We start from the raw sequence: 13,150 nt of genomic DNA on the forward strand, positions 1-13,150 counted from the left end.
TTGTCTCCTCCTTTTCCTTCATCCCCCACCACAATCATTATAATCATCATCATCATCATCAGGTAAATATATTTTACTTGACACACAATTCTCTGACCCATTGGTCACCTGATCTCTTACTCTATTTATTCTATCTTATTCTTTACAACACAAACCTTTCCTTGGCTTGTCGATAGTTATTTCTATCACTGCAACAAGAGCAATAAAAAAATATAACGCTATCTTTTATCACCCTCCCAGTAAACTAAAGGGAAATAATTCAATTATAACCTTTTTAGCCGCATCAGGATTGGTTTTGAGGGCATCCAATAGATTCTCAGCCAGAGTACCCAAATGTTGGTCTGACGAGACTTGCTCCAGTTTGTGAAGGACAGGAATGCAGTAGTCCGCTATCAGAATCTGGGTCAATCAAATGAGAGAAAAAAAACACATGTAGGGACAACATCCAAATTACTCTGCAAACATAGCCAGATAAAATAAATAAGTCCTTGTGAAGAAAATAGACATTAAATCATCCCAACTATCTGGCAACCTGTGTGGTGAAATGGTAGCACGTCTGACTGGATATCAGGAGGTTTGAGGTTTGATCTCCATTCGAGACAAGCTGATTTTTGGGGATTTTTTTCTCTCTTTTTCTTTCCTGACATTATTTCACGTACACTTTTCAGATTTTTATCATGAATCCAATCCAATGTAATCAAATCTGGCGCAACTTCAAACTTGAAGATAGATTAGTCATTTATAAGGGTGAGAATGATGTCTGGTTATGGTTCTATGACTAAAATTTTAGAAAAAGAGAGGGGGAAGTCTCGAGCAATAAACTTACTTTTGATCACAGCTCATGCCGTTATGAAAAGTTTTTTCCCTACATATATCTCCGACATTATAAAGAACATCTCCATTTAGTTTGAATCGAGTATCAACTTTTCGACGAGAGATTGAAAAGTATAAGAAAGAACGCATGAAATAAGGTTAAACTGCTATATATGTAAATATAACAGTTGCAATTGTCATTTTCCTTTCCATGTATTTTTTTTTTTTTACAAACAATACATTTTTAAATACATTTTCTATATTTATGAATCTCTCCAAGACTTACCTGAGTCGGGGCATGTTTTGTGCAAAGTCCTGTCAACATCCGTAGGACAAAGGACAGGCTGGGTTTAGACAGGAAACCCTTCCACACATCCGAGTCAGTTCTGGGCATAGAATACAAACAGAATACAACAATAACATACAATGCATCTCACGACAACAATCATGATAAAAGAGCTAAGGTTTACATTTTCAAAACATTTGAAATAAAAATTCCAGTATCAAATTATCTTACTTATCCTTTTGGTACTTCAGTGGCACATAAGGCCCATAATATCAAATTATCAGACACATATAAAAGAACATGTTTCAATGTGTGGAGATAAAATTCTTAAATTCTTGTCCCTCAAAGAATTCTTCAAGAAAGTGCCTTAAGGCCTTGGTGAAAAGTGCTACATAAATCTACTACCTTTCCCACGTGCCCTACCATTATTTTTCTTTTAAATAAACAGTTTATCATCAAAATCTTACTCTTGTTCGAAGGTACAATGATAATGATAAATGTGTCTAGTTCTATCAAAGATAATAATAATTGTTGGCATTTCTGTGCTCTTGTTGCAATGTCCTACTCAGTCCCAATTTCGTAATCGTTGTTGGCAATAAACTGTTATCAAATCCAATCGCATACTTCCACCACAATCAATTTAGGAGTACATACTGCCATAGTTCAGCTACATCTTCTCCTTTTTCATTATGTTCTAGTCATATATTGATCTTGATCAGGTACTTAAAATAAGTTTCAGAAAGGATTCAAAAAACTTTTGTTTGTGTTGGGGTGAGCCTCGATCAAAGCATCAAACGGGTCAAATGCATTGGAGAGGCAAGACATAAGAATTTTTTAAAACTCCCAAAACAAGCTTTCATCTAGCCCAATGTCCACTCAATGAGCTCAAAACACTTTCCAAGAGGTCCAAAGCCAATAGCAATACTTAACTCACTCAATCCTAAAGATTTTGCTATTTTTCAAAATTGGAATAAATGTATTAAAATGAGCATGTACGTAGATAGTTTTATTCAACTATCATTAACATTAAAAATGAAAAACATTAACTTTGATACTACACCTATAACTTGTCTCAGAAAAATGTAATACATAGGCATGGGGTAAAAGTAACCCCGGGTATACTACGGATATAGTAGGTGTTAGGGTTGAGGGAGTTAAAGTGAAGGACGAGACATGATCAGGAGCTATTGTGATTTTAAAACAAACAAACAGACACAACGCAGTTCAGCAGAGCGGATTAGAAAGCATCAGAAAAAGGAATCCCAAAGTTACTCACGCCAGCATGGTCTTGATCTCTGGGGCATGTTTCATGATATAGTCTATGGCTTTCTGGACCATTCCATGACGGAGTATCAGGTCCTTCAGACGGATACCATTGGCATTGCTCTGCAAAAGAATGATGTACAAACAATTATTTAAAATTAACGTCAAGGGCAGATCAAGAATTAAATGAACACATTCTTAATATTCTATCGAACCATTTTTAAGGCTAATATTTTTAAAAACGAATATTGAAAGGTAATATAGTATGTTTGTTGTTGTTGGGTTTTTTTTATACAACAATGATTTAAAGGAGATTAGATTGTGTAAGATTGTGAATGAATGAGCTATTATGAAGGGGGGAAAAAAGGAGAAGAGGAGAAGGAAAAAAAAGGAGGAGGAGGAGGAGAAGAAGAAGAAAAAAAAGAAGAAGAGGAGGAGGAGGAGGAGGGGGAGGAAGAAGAAGAAGAAAAATAATAATAAAAACAAAACGAAAGAGGAGAAGAAGAAGAAAAATACAATATTGAATAGAAAAACCCCCTAGAGTTCAATATAATGGTAGTTCTATAGGAAAAACCAAATTATTCCTATTGATATTCCTATGGTCAGAGGAGGTAAGAGAATGACGACCAATCTGGCAGTTGTCTGGATGGAAATTTATAGATGATGTCCAAGCCTTACCTCAATTGCACTGGCGATAGAACAGAAACAGTTGAGATGGATCTCCTCATCCTGGCTGTGAACCTCATCAAACCTGAATAGAACATTTTCATAACATGATTTATATATCACGGTATATTTATTATAAAGTAAAGAAACTAATTCTATTCTACCAATAAAAAAGTGAACCCTTCCCCCCCCCCCCTAAAAATAAAATCCCCAAAAAACCAACAGAACACTACTACTACTACTACTACTACTACTACGACTACTACTACTACTACTACTAATAATAATAATAATAATAATAATAATAATATAATAATAATAATAATAATGCTCGTTGTATTGGAGATGGTTGTACCCAAGTCCTGTTGCATACCATACTTTCTCTCTCTCTCTCTCTTACACCAACACAACTCTCCTCTCTCCCTCCTCTCTCACACACATCACACAATCATCTTCTCTCTCTCTCTCTCTCTCTCTCTCTCTCTCTCTCTCTCTCTCACTCTCACTCTCTCTCTCTCTCTCTCTCTCTCTCTACTTACTTTTCAAATTCTAAGTAAGGCTGGAAGTGCAAAAGCAATGCTCCCATTTTGTCTTCCTCTCCAAACGCCAGGAAAGGGACCAGTCTCATGAGAGCCTCAAGCACGCTGGGATTGGCACGGACAAATGGAGAGTTGATTCGATCCAGCATCATCAACAGCTGGTCTTTGTCTGCACATTGCTTGGAAAACTCCTGGAAACGGAAATTAAAATGACCATTGAGACCATTGTCATTCTTATATTTCATAGTCTTTACCACTGTAATTGAACCAATGCTTCTGGTGTGTTTACAACTTTGGACAGTAGAAATTATTAAGGGATTGACAAACAAAAAACCCCTATAATTTTTTGTGGAAATAGTATGAATACTTCGGGACATGACGCCTGTTAGGCGATATCACAATTTATTTTCCAACAGAGACAATGCTGTTAAAGGCGAGGTATTCATTATAAAACTGATTACGGTTAGAGAATGCGAGTAAAGAGCCTTTTCCAAGGACTCAACTATGCGCTGAGCAAGGCTCGAACCCAGGACCTTCCGATCCGAAAGCGAGTGTCATACCACAAGACCACATAGCCGCACAAAGTACAAAAATCCCTTTTCTTCATCGATGATGTTTGTTTGGTTCAACTCGTATTAGCCATAGCATTTCCCAGAAAAAAGATTTTCCTTTTCAAATTAAAAAAGCGCAAACCAATGGGTATAACAGTTACATGAATCAACCTGAACTAGAGGTGCCTACATGAGCCAGTATAATGGAGAGAAAAATAAAGTGAGTAAATGTGACTCATATAGAAGGTTGTTTTGTGTTGTTCCCTTATATATGAGTCACATTTACTCACTTTATTTTTCTCTCTATGAATCAACCTGTTATGTCCATCCCCGTATATTTCTGGAGCACCAAAATCATTCTGGTGTAAAACTCCGAGTCCCTAGACAGATATAGTTTAACTCTGAAGTCATCTACAAAAGGTAGTGGAATTTAATGAGACCATTATCAGTCTTGAGCTTGAGCTTTAAAAAACATGAGCTTTTATACATCCAATTAATGTGCTCAAAGCGCTTGACAAGGGGTCCCTGACCAACAGCAACATGTAACATGTAGAACGAGACATAACGCCTGTTAGGCAATATTACAATTTTTTTTCCGACAGAGACAATGCTGTTAACGACCAGGTACTCATTTTACATCTGAGTATGGTGAGAGAATGTGAGTAAAGAGTCTTTTACAAGGATTCAACTATGCGCAGAGTGAGGCTCGAACCCAGGATCTTCCGATCCGAAAGCGAGTGTCATACCACTAGACCACATAGCCGCACAAATCCATTTTAGGGCGCATAAATGACCTAAATAGTGTCGAAAGCGCCGTTAAACACCTAAAAACAAAAACAAAACAAATCCATTATCAGTCAATTCAGAACCTTCCCCCTCGATCGATAACAAATGTGCACAAGCGGACTCACTGTGTAAGCTTGAGGGGACTGTTCACTGGCTTCCAGCAGGACCACCTCCATGATGTGTAACACTTGCTCTGTCACGGTCTGGCCTTTATTGCTGGTGGCGCCTTCTTGCTCTGCCCACAAGGCCTGTCAAAGATAAATGGATCAGTTTGACATCTTCACGATGTAACTAATTTTAAAAGGAATCTTTCAAACATGCACAAAGAAATAGATCCTATAATCGACAAGTCATTATATTTAAGGAGGAAAAAAGGACACATATCCTTCGAATTCTTTATACAATAACATATAACTGTGTACCTCAAATAGCATGGCATGTAACATTAATAGTCTTTTACAAACCAGTTAAAGTAATGAAAACAATTATATACATATGGTAATGTAAAGTCAAAACTAACAATTGTAGCCTTTTTCATAATCAAATAAAAATTGTACAAAGATAAAAGAATAATGACAAAATTTTATCATATGAAATTAACTCACAATAAGTCATAATATGAAATTGGTTTAAAGAATAGAACACTTGTAGACCTCTACCATTCCAGACTTTTTCCGTTATTTATTTTTCAACTTATTACTTTTCATTGGGGGTGGCTGAGAGATTTTTTTTCTTAAGCTATCATATTCATCTTTGTGGAACATTCTTACTGTCCTTATACTTCCAGCTGTCTAGAATTGACTTACCAGATTAAGAGCTCCCAGCATGATGTTGATGGAGCCCAGTTGAGGATCAATCAGCTTCTTGCGATTGGCCTTGACATTGACGGCATAGGAAAAGAGCTTCAACAAGACCACGATCAGTTGTTTGCCCAGGACTAGATCTTTGATGGAATCCAATCTAAGGATGAGAATATGAGAGCGAGCTATCTTAGAAAATTTTAACTCTATAAAGATATTGTTTAAATTGGGGTTTAATTTTAGTACCTCTACCTCGTTCTGGTATTACACAATGATGAATAAGAAGCAAATAACTAAACTGCAGTCCAAATGATTTGAATTAAGAAATTTGAGAAAGAAAAAATTCAATCTCCTCTACTGCATATAAATCTAATATTTTATAACTAAGACTTAAAATTCAATTTTCAACGTCTTCAACGTCATCATGAAAAAAAACCCAATAACCCAAACAATTGAAAGAACACAAGCTCAATTCATCTTGTAGAAACCTGTGTCTATTTTAGGTCTGGAAGACGTTGTTTTGCAGTAAATCTTAATCCTATCTAAAGGGTAGCCATCAACGGTTACTGACTGCTTTATACTACACTTACAACTGATTGGTCCTAAAGCACAATTTACTTTACTTTTTTTCGTGATTGGAATTAATAAAAAACACGTTAGAATTGAATATTAAAAGCAACCATGTTGATTAAATGGAATTAAATCAATCAACTACAAAAAGCAATAATAAAAAACAAAACACAAACACATACATACACGCAATGCAGAAAGAAAAAACTCCCAAAAAATCATACCCCAATTGTTACCTTCAATGTAATCATTTTTTCATAATGGTCAACTGATGATTAAGTGTCCATAATTTTAACATTTTATTCAATCGAATTTTGTCTTTCTCTTACCTTTCTAACATGACCTCTAGCCCTCCGCAATCTTTCAAGACAGAGGCCATCTTGTAAACCTCTTCTTTATCTTCATCTTCCTCTGCAATGATGAAATAAATCACAAATGTCTTGTCAGTATTTTGAATGAGTAATTTCAGCTTTTACAAAAAAAAAGTCCTAAGTCACTATAAGGGGTATTCACCAAACTCACTGTCGAAACATTTTTTGAAAATTGGTCAGGGAATGTTTACTCTATCAATTGAAATGATCCTCAACTTACCACAAATTCACAAACCTGAGATTTTTTTGATGTTTTAAAATTTCATATTTTCTTTTTGGTGGGGGTTGGTTGGGAAGGGGGGGGGGGGAGAGCTTTTATCAAGCTGAGAATCATTTTATTCCCTATTTGGATTTCACGTTCTTAAGCCTACCTGAACCAGAATCCAAAGAGTTGACCATGTCCTCCGTGGCGTCTCCTAACAAGCCACGCATTCTGTAGATCACAGGCATGGGTTCTCCCTGGGGTTGGATGGGAAAGAAAATATCAAAGTGACAAATTAGGGAGCAGGCACTGGACTGAGATAAAAAATTAGAAAAAAAAATGTTTAACAAGCAGTGCCAAACAAAGAAGAAAGAAAGGAAGAAAAAAAATATCACACCCCCCCCCCCCCTCAACCCAAAAAGCAACCCCAGCTAGCACTGACTGGGGATTGATTGAACATCAGACCCCCCCGATTAATCTGGCACCGTTTCTTACACATCTTTTCAGATAGATCAGGAATAAATTAGGTCATGAACAGACTCTACTTTGGTTTATAGGAAATTGTCAGAGCTTACAATAATTTAAAGTCTTATCAGTGACAAGGAACAAATTTATCTCCTAATTCTATTACAAATCGCAATTCCTGTCATATCTTTACATATTGCATGTAATGAAAAAGAATAAGATTTTACTCGTCTTTATATGTTTTCTTTGAAAATGTTGCCATGGAAACACATCTTAAACATCCATACAGACTTCTTTCACCCAACAAGCTTCAAAACAGTTTCTGTGTCTTGAATTTTCAAGAATCATACATCATGCAATAAAAAAATAAACAATAAAAAAACCAACAAAAAAAAAACCATAAAACAAATCAACAACAAAGAAATGGTCCAAATCACAAGTTTACCTCATAATGCTCAGGCAACCAGACTTTCTTGTAGACATCTTTCACGGGGAGATCAAGACTGATAATCTTTTTGTTCACCAGCAACTGTTAGAAAAACAAATAAATAAATAAATAAATAAATTTGTATCTAATTGTACATGGAACACAATTTAAATGAATCGAGCACTGTGAAAATCATTGACCATGGAAAAATTTTTAAAATTCTCTATATTACCTTAGGACCTATTACTACCTGGGAAATTGAAAGTGATAAACATCAATAGGAAGAATCAGGAGATGCCTATAATACACCTGAGTCGCAAATGCCCTGTACAAAAAAAGAAAAGAAAGAAAAAAAAAGAAAAACAAAGAAATAGTTCAAGGACAGGACAGATAAATTGCAACACAATCTACAAATGCATCTCGGGCTGTCCAAAACCTCTAACATTGGCATTAGCTCACCCCCCCCCCCCCCCCCCTCCCCCCAATAACTTTTGACAGACATTGTAAAATCAACAAGAAAAAAAAAATTCTCTTAAAGAAATACACTCATGTTCTCATCTTATTGCCCCCCTCATGTAACGCCCTCCAGCCTGGGTCTGATAAATAGCAGCAAGTTTTCCTCAAAGATAAGATTGGAAAGGCACATAGAAAATAGAGAGACAAAGAAGAGAATTAAAGAGATTCTATTAATAGCCCTAACTAGCAATGCCAAAGTTGATGAAGAGTTGAATGTACAAGAGCACATCTCTATGTCACATGACCAGCAGCACACATTGCACATTCACTGAAAACTCACCTCCATTCCTGTGTCATCCTCCAATAGAGCCACCAATTCACAATCTGTAAGACAAAAAAATTTTTTTTAATGGAACAAAAGTGTGATGTCAAAATACTGGTTCCAATCTCCTTGGAAATGTGAAAGCAGTCTTCCAGAGGACTGGATAAATACCATGTAGTAGTAGTAGTAGTAGCGTATGGCTACACCTCCAAATTACGTTTGTTGATCCATGTTGTCAGGTCATCTCCGGCTTCAAAGATTGTTTCGTACCCCCCTTCTAATTTTGTTACTGGGCATTGCAGGACCAGATGATCGATGGTTTGACGTGCCCCTTTGTGAAACTGATCTCCTGGTTTCAGAGTGATGGCATCTTATTTTCTAGCAGTAAATGTGCTAAATTAGTTATGCCACCTAATGATGTAATACGTTTTCTATTCATTGTCAATCTTCCAGAGGACTGGTGTACACACTTCCAAGGATTTTTGAGCCAAGAAGAAGGTGTCACTTCACAACTTCTAATTCTCATTGTATTAAAATTTCACATGAGTTAAACACATTGTAAAAAAGCAGACATTCTCCACAGAATGAATTATAATTTATGTATTTTTGTCATCATATTATGTAATTTAAATTGTAAACATTGTGAAGCATCCTAAAAGATGAAAGAAGATGCTGAAAAACAATCTTTTGTTTAGAGCAATTTATTTGAACAAAAAATGTCTGTCTATCCCTCTAATTCAACAGTGCGTTGTCTTCTGTCTTTATCAACCTGTGATATTTCATTCTTTCTTTCTATTCCAATTACTGTACAGTGAACAGAGGAATCCTTAGTTTGTATTTCAAACTATTATAAAAGTCATTCATTATCCGATCTAGAAAACAGCTCATCCAATCTAAAAGCTTCTAGATTTCTGACCAAGTTAAGGAGAATAGAAAGCTGTTCGAAGCTGTGAGCTATTCTAAGAAATAAAAAATGACTGTAACGGCTTCAGATAATAACAAAATACTCAACATGGAAACATTTTGGACTCAAAACGCTTCTTTAGCCATCAACAAAATAAGATAAAAAGGGCAATCGTTCACAAAAAACCCTGATAGATGGGAGAAAATCTGTTGGTCCTGTCAGGATATCATACAATAAGACCCTATTCAAATCCCCAAATAGAAGTTATGAGTATTCCTTGACATTAAGCATTAGAGATTGAAAACCCTTACACCAAAGGAGTAACTCTGTGTGAAAACATGACAAGCCTTGACTCACCCATACAAATCTTGTTTTTGATATTAAAACATGACAAGACTTGACTCACCCAAACAAATCTTGTTTTTGATGTTAAAACATGACAAGTCTGGACTCACCCATACAAATCTTGTTTTTGATGTTAAAACACAACAAGACTTGACTCACCCATACAAATCTTGTTTTTGATGTTAAAACACAACAAGACTGGACTCACCCATACAAATCTTGTTTTTGATATTAAAACACAACGACTCACCCATACAAATCTTGTTTTTGACGTTAAAACACAAGACTTGACTCACCCATACAAATCTTGTTTTTGATGTTAAAACATGACAAGACTTGACTCACCCATACAAATCTTGTTTTTGATGTTAAAACATGACAAGACTTGACTCACAGACACAAATCTTGTTTTTGATGTTAAAACACAACACGCCTGGACTCACCCATACAAATCTTGTTTTTGATGTGAAAAAACAACAAGACTTGACTCACCCATACAAATCTTGTTTTTGATGTCAAAACATGACAAGACTTGACTCACCGATACCAATCTTGTTTTTGATGTTAAAACACAACAAGACTGGACTCACCCATACAAATCTTGTTTTTGATGTTAAAACACAACGACTCACCCATACAAATCTTGTTTTTGATGTTAAAACACAAGACTTGACTCACCCATACAAATCTTGTTTTTGATGTTAAAACATGACAAGACTTGACTCACCCATACAAATCTTGTTTTTGATGGTAAAACACAACACGCCTGGACTCACCCATACAAATCTTGTTTTTGATGTGAAAACACAACAAGACTTGACTCACCCATACAAATCTTGTTTTTGATGTCAAAACATGACAAGACTTGACTCACCGATACAAATCTTGTTTTTGATGTTAAAACATGACAAGACTTGACTCACCCATACAAATCTTGTTTTTGATGTTAAAACATAACAAGACTTGACTCACCCATACAAATCTTGTTTTTGATGTTAAGACTCACCCATACAAATCTTGTTTTTGATGTCCCTCATGAGAGGTCCCATGCCAGGCTCCGTGGAGCTGTATGGATTTCCCAGCATCCTTCCCTGCAGGAAGTCTTCCTGTTGAGGATCTTTCTCTAGAATCAGGAAAAACTCTGCCACGTCATTTTCCTCCTGAAAAAGAAATAGTAAAATAATGATAGAAGAAGATCGTCTTATACAGATTACGTTATTGTTGATTTATAACAAAATCATTTTTGAGGTCTTAAAACAAACCAAAAAACCCCCACCCAAAATATGAGTGATACAAAGAAATGAATACAGCAATTGTTGACATAGGAGGTGTAACTGAATAAGCTTGTAATTTTGTTAATCATCTTTGGTGAACATTTTTTTTTTTTGGATGACTCCTTTTTCAATAACTAGTTAAATAAAATAAAAAGTTTAAACTTTAGGACTATTTGCCAAGTTTTTAAAGTTCCAGGTCAACAAATAAATAAATAAATAAAATGTTCATTGTTTTCTAGACAGACATGTGATCATAAACAAATCTTTGTCATCCAAAAGTCTTGGCAGTGTAAATAGATGAACTAGTAGCCATTTTTTCCCCTCCCTTCTTTATGATAAATACTATCATGATAATCTGGACTTTTCTATAAGTGAAGACAAATTTTTGAGGATAATAAATTGCCCCAGATATTAAAACGTGACAGCAGTTAGGATATAAATGAGATCTCTTCTACAACAGCAACATGTCAACGGCCTTACTGGATAAATGATGCTGCACAGCCTCTCAAAGATGAAGACAGGTGATCTGTAGTCGTCTAGTGGGTAATTCTTGACAGTCTGGACACACACAGCCATGAACTCCTTTGTCTCGGACTCGGTGCCTGGATTGACACAATCAATATTTGAAGATAGATATTAATATTCATGTATGCAACTTTGTCAGGCATTACAATAACACTGCTATAATTTCATGCCTTACAAAATGAAAACAAAAAAACATAACATTTTTTAAAAATCGAATATAAGACATGAAGTATTATTATCTAAACTGTTTTTGATATTGACTGAAGGGTTTGAAACCCTGAACTTTCTGTGTTTGGAAATTTTTTCTTTTTTGAAGCTGTTATATTTATTTTTGTACATTACTTTTTTTAATCCACAGACAGAAAACTTCCCCTTGTGGCAAAAGTTTCAAGAATTTGAGGGTACTTAATCCTTTCAAATAAAACTGACCAGTGGTGAGTTCCTCCAGCATCTGCAACAATCGTTCTTGTGTGTCGTCAATCAGTTTGGTGCGTTGAACCACCAGCTTACGCAATGACAGATACCCGTTGAGCACACATCCAACCAGACGGTTCTTATAGTGTTGTTTTAGTTGCTCTTGTTCCACAAACAAGGCCAGAAGTTCTGAATAACAAGGAGATAAATGAAAATTATTATGAAAATCAAACATAGTTGATACTTACTTACTTATCCGGGGGTCCGGACAATTCAGTTGGTAGAGCACTCGCTTCACACACAAAGGGACCAAGATCGATCCCAGGTGCAGTCGAGATTTTTTTCTGACCCCCCTGTCCACCCAGCAGTGATTGGGAAGCTGGATCTGTTGGGTCTGGCGGAGAGTACTTTGCAATAGATTAGTGCCCTATCCAAAGGATAGCATGCAAAACATAAGTGTCCATTTTACGCAATAGAAACTGGGATAGACTCCAGCTCGATGGGCCTATTGGTTCTGAAGGACTACTTACTATCCGAACCAGTGACCAGCTGAGTCTTCAGTCTTTTGCCATGGCGTAAATTGTTAGATGTCTTTTATAGTTGTTCCATATGACTATACAGTGTATTACTGATGCTTGGATCCAAACTTCCAAACACAGTTGATAAAAAGGTATTGTTTTACTTCCATTTCCATTACAGAATCAAATATTTGTCTTTTTGTTTTCACATACCTTCAACAGACACTTAGATAGCAAGCATAGCACCATCATTGACAGGAGATCAATTAATATGGAAGTGATTAACTATACAGCTAATTCATTTTTCCTTATGTTACCTACCGGTGAGTGACTTGAGAGCAAATCCTTGAGCAAGATCAGAGCTGAGCGTCGTCTCTTCCAAATACAGTAAATACTCAACCTCCTGAAATAAATTCAGTGGACAGGATGAGATAAAGTCACTACGACAATGACTATTACAGCATTAAAATGGACGTTGGAAAGCTCAGATAAAAATACAATAAATAAAATGGACATTCAAATTTCATTAATAAACATGAACTTCCATTAATTGATTTTTAAAAAATATTGATAACTAACTCTTTGAGGGCATACCCTTGCTAATTGATAATCTAACAAATTATCCATTCAAGGAGCAGCAGGTTTCCCGTTTG

At 35.8% G+C, this 13,150-nt stretch overlaps 1 protein-coding gene across 14 annotated transcripts in view; it reads right to left on the bottom strand.

Annotated features, from left to right (window-relative positions):
• LOC144979831 (E3 ubiquitin-protein ligase UBR4-like) overlaps positions 1 to 13,150 on the bottom strand; it is a 138,775-nt gene that overhangs the window by 8,488 nt on the left and 117,137 nt on the right. For all 14 annotated transcript variants that reach the window (XM_078927000.1, XM_078926996.1, XM_078927004.1 and 11 more), the window contains exons 97-111: positions 12,819 to 12,900; positions 11,995 to 12,168; positions 11,521 to 11,642; positions 10,773 to 10,926; positions 8,536 to 8,579; positions 7,758 to 7,841; positions 7,017 to 7,104; positions 6,604 to 6,685; positions 5,711 to 5,864; positions 5,030 to 5,152; positions 3,568 to 3,758; positions 3,041 to 3,113; positions 2,376 to 2,485; positions 1,100 to 1,199; positions 271 to 399 (exon numbers count right to left, since the gene is read on the bottom strand). In XM_078927000.1, coding sequence (XP_078783126.1) covers positions 271 to 399; positions 1,100 to 1,199; positions 2,376 to 2,485; positions 3,041 to 3,113; positions 3,568 to 3,758; positions 5,030 to 5,152; positions 5,711 to 5,864; positions 6,604 to 6,685; positions 7,017 to 7,104; positions 7,758 to 7,841; positions 8,536 to 8,579; positions 10,773 to 10,926; positions 11,521 to 11,642; positions 11,995 to 12,168; positions 12,819 to 12,900 — 1,710 coding nt within the window. The remainder of the gene's footprint in view (positions 1 to 270; positions 400 to 1,099; positions 1,200 to 2,375; positions 2,486 to 3,040; positions 3,114 to 3,567; positions 3,759 to 5,029; positions 5,153 to 5,710; positions 5,865 to 6,603; positions 6,686 to 7,016; positions 7,105 to 7,757; positions 7,842 to 8,535; positions 8,580 to 10,772; positions 10,927 to 11,520; positions 11,643 to 11,994; positions 12,169 to 12,818; positions 12,901 to 13,150) is intronic.

This window comes from Berghia stephanieae, chromosome 9 (assembly GCF_034508935.2).
Source record: "Berghia stephanieae isolate SIO BIC M18660-M18661 chromosome 9, UCSD_Bste_1.3, whole genome shotgun sequence".
Classification (NCBI taxonomy): Eukaryota; Metazoa; Mollusca; class Gastropoda; order Nudibranchia; family Aeolidiidae; genus Berghia; species Berghia stephanieae.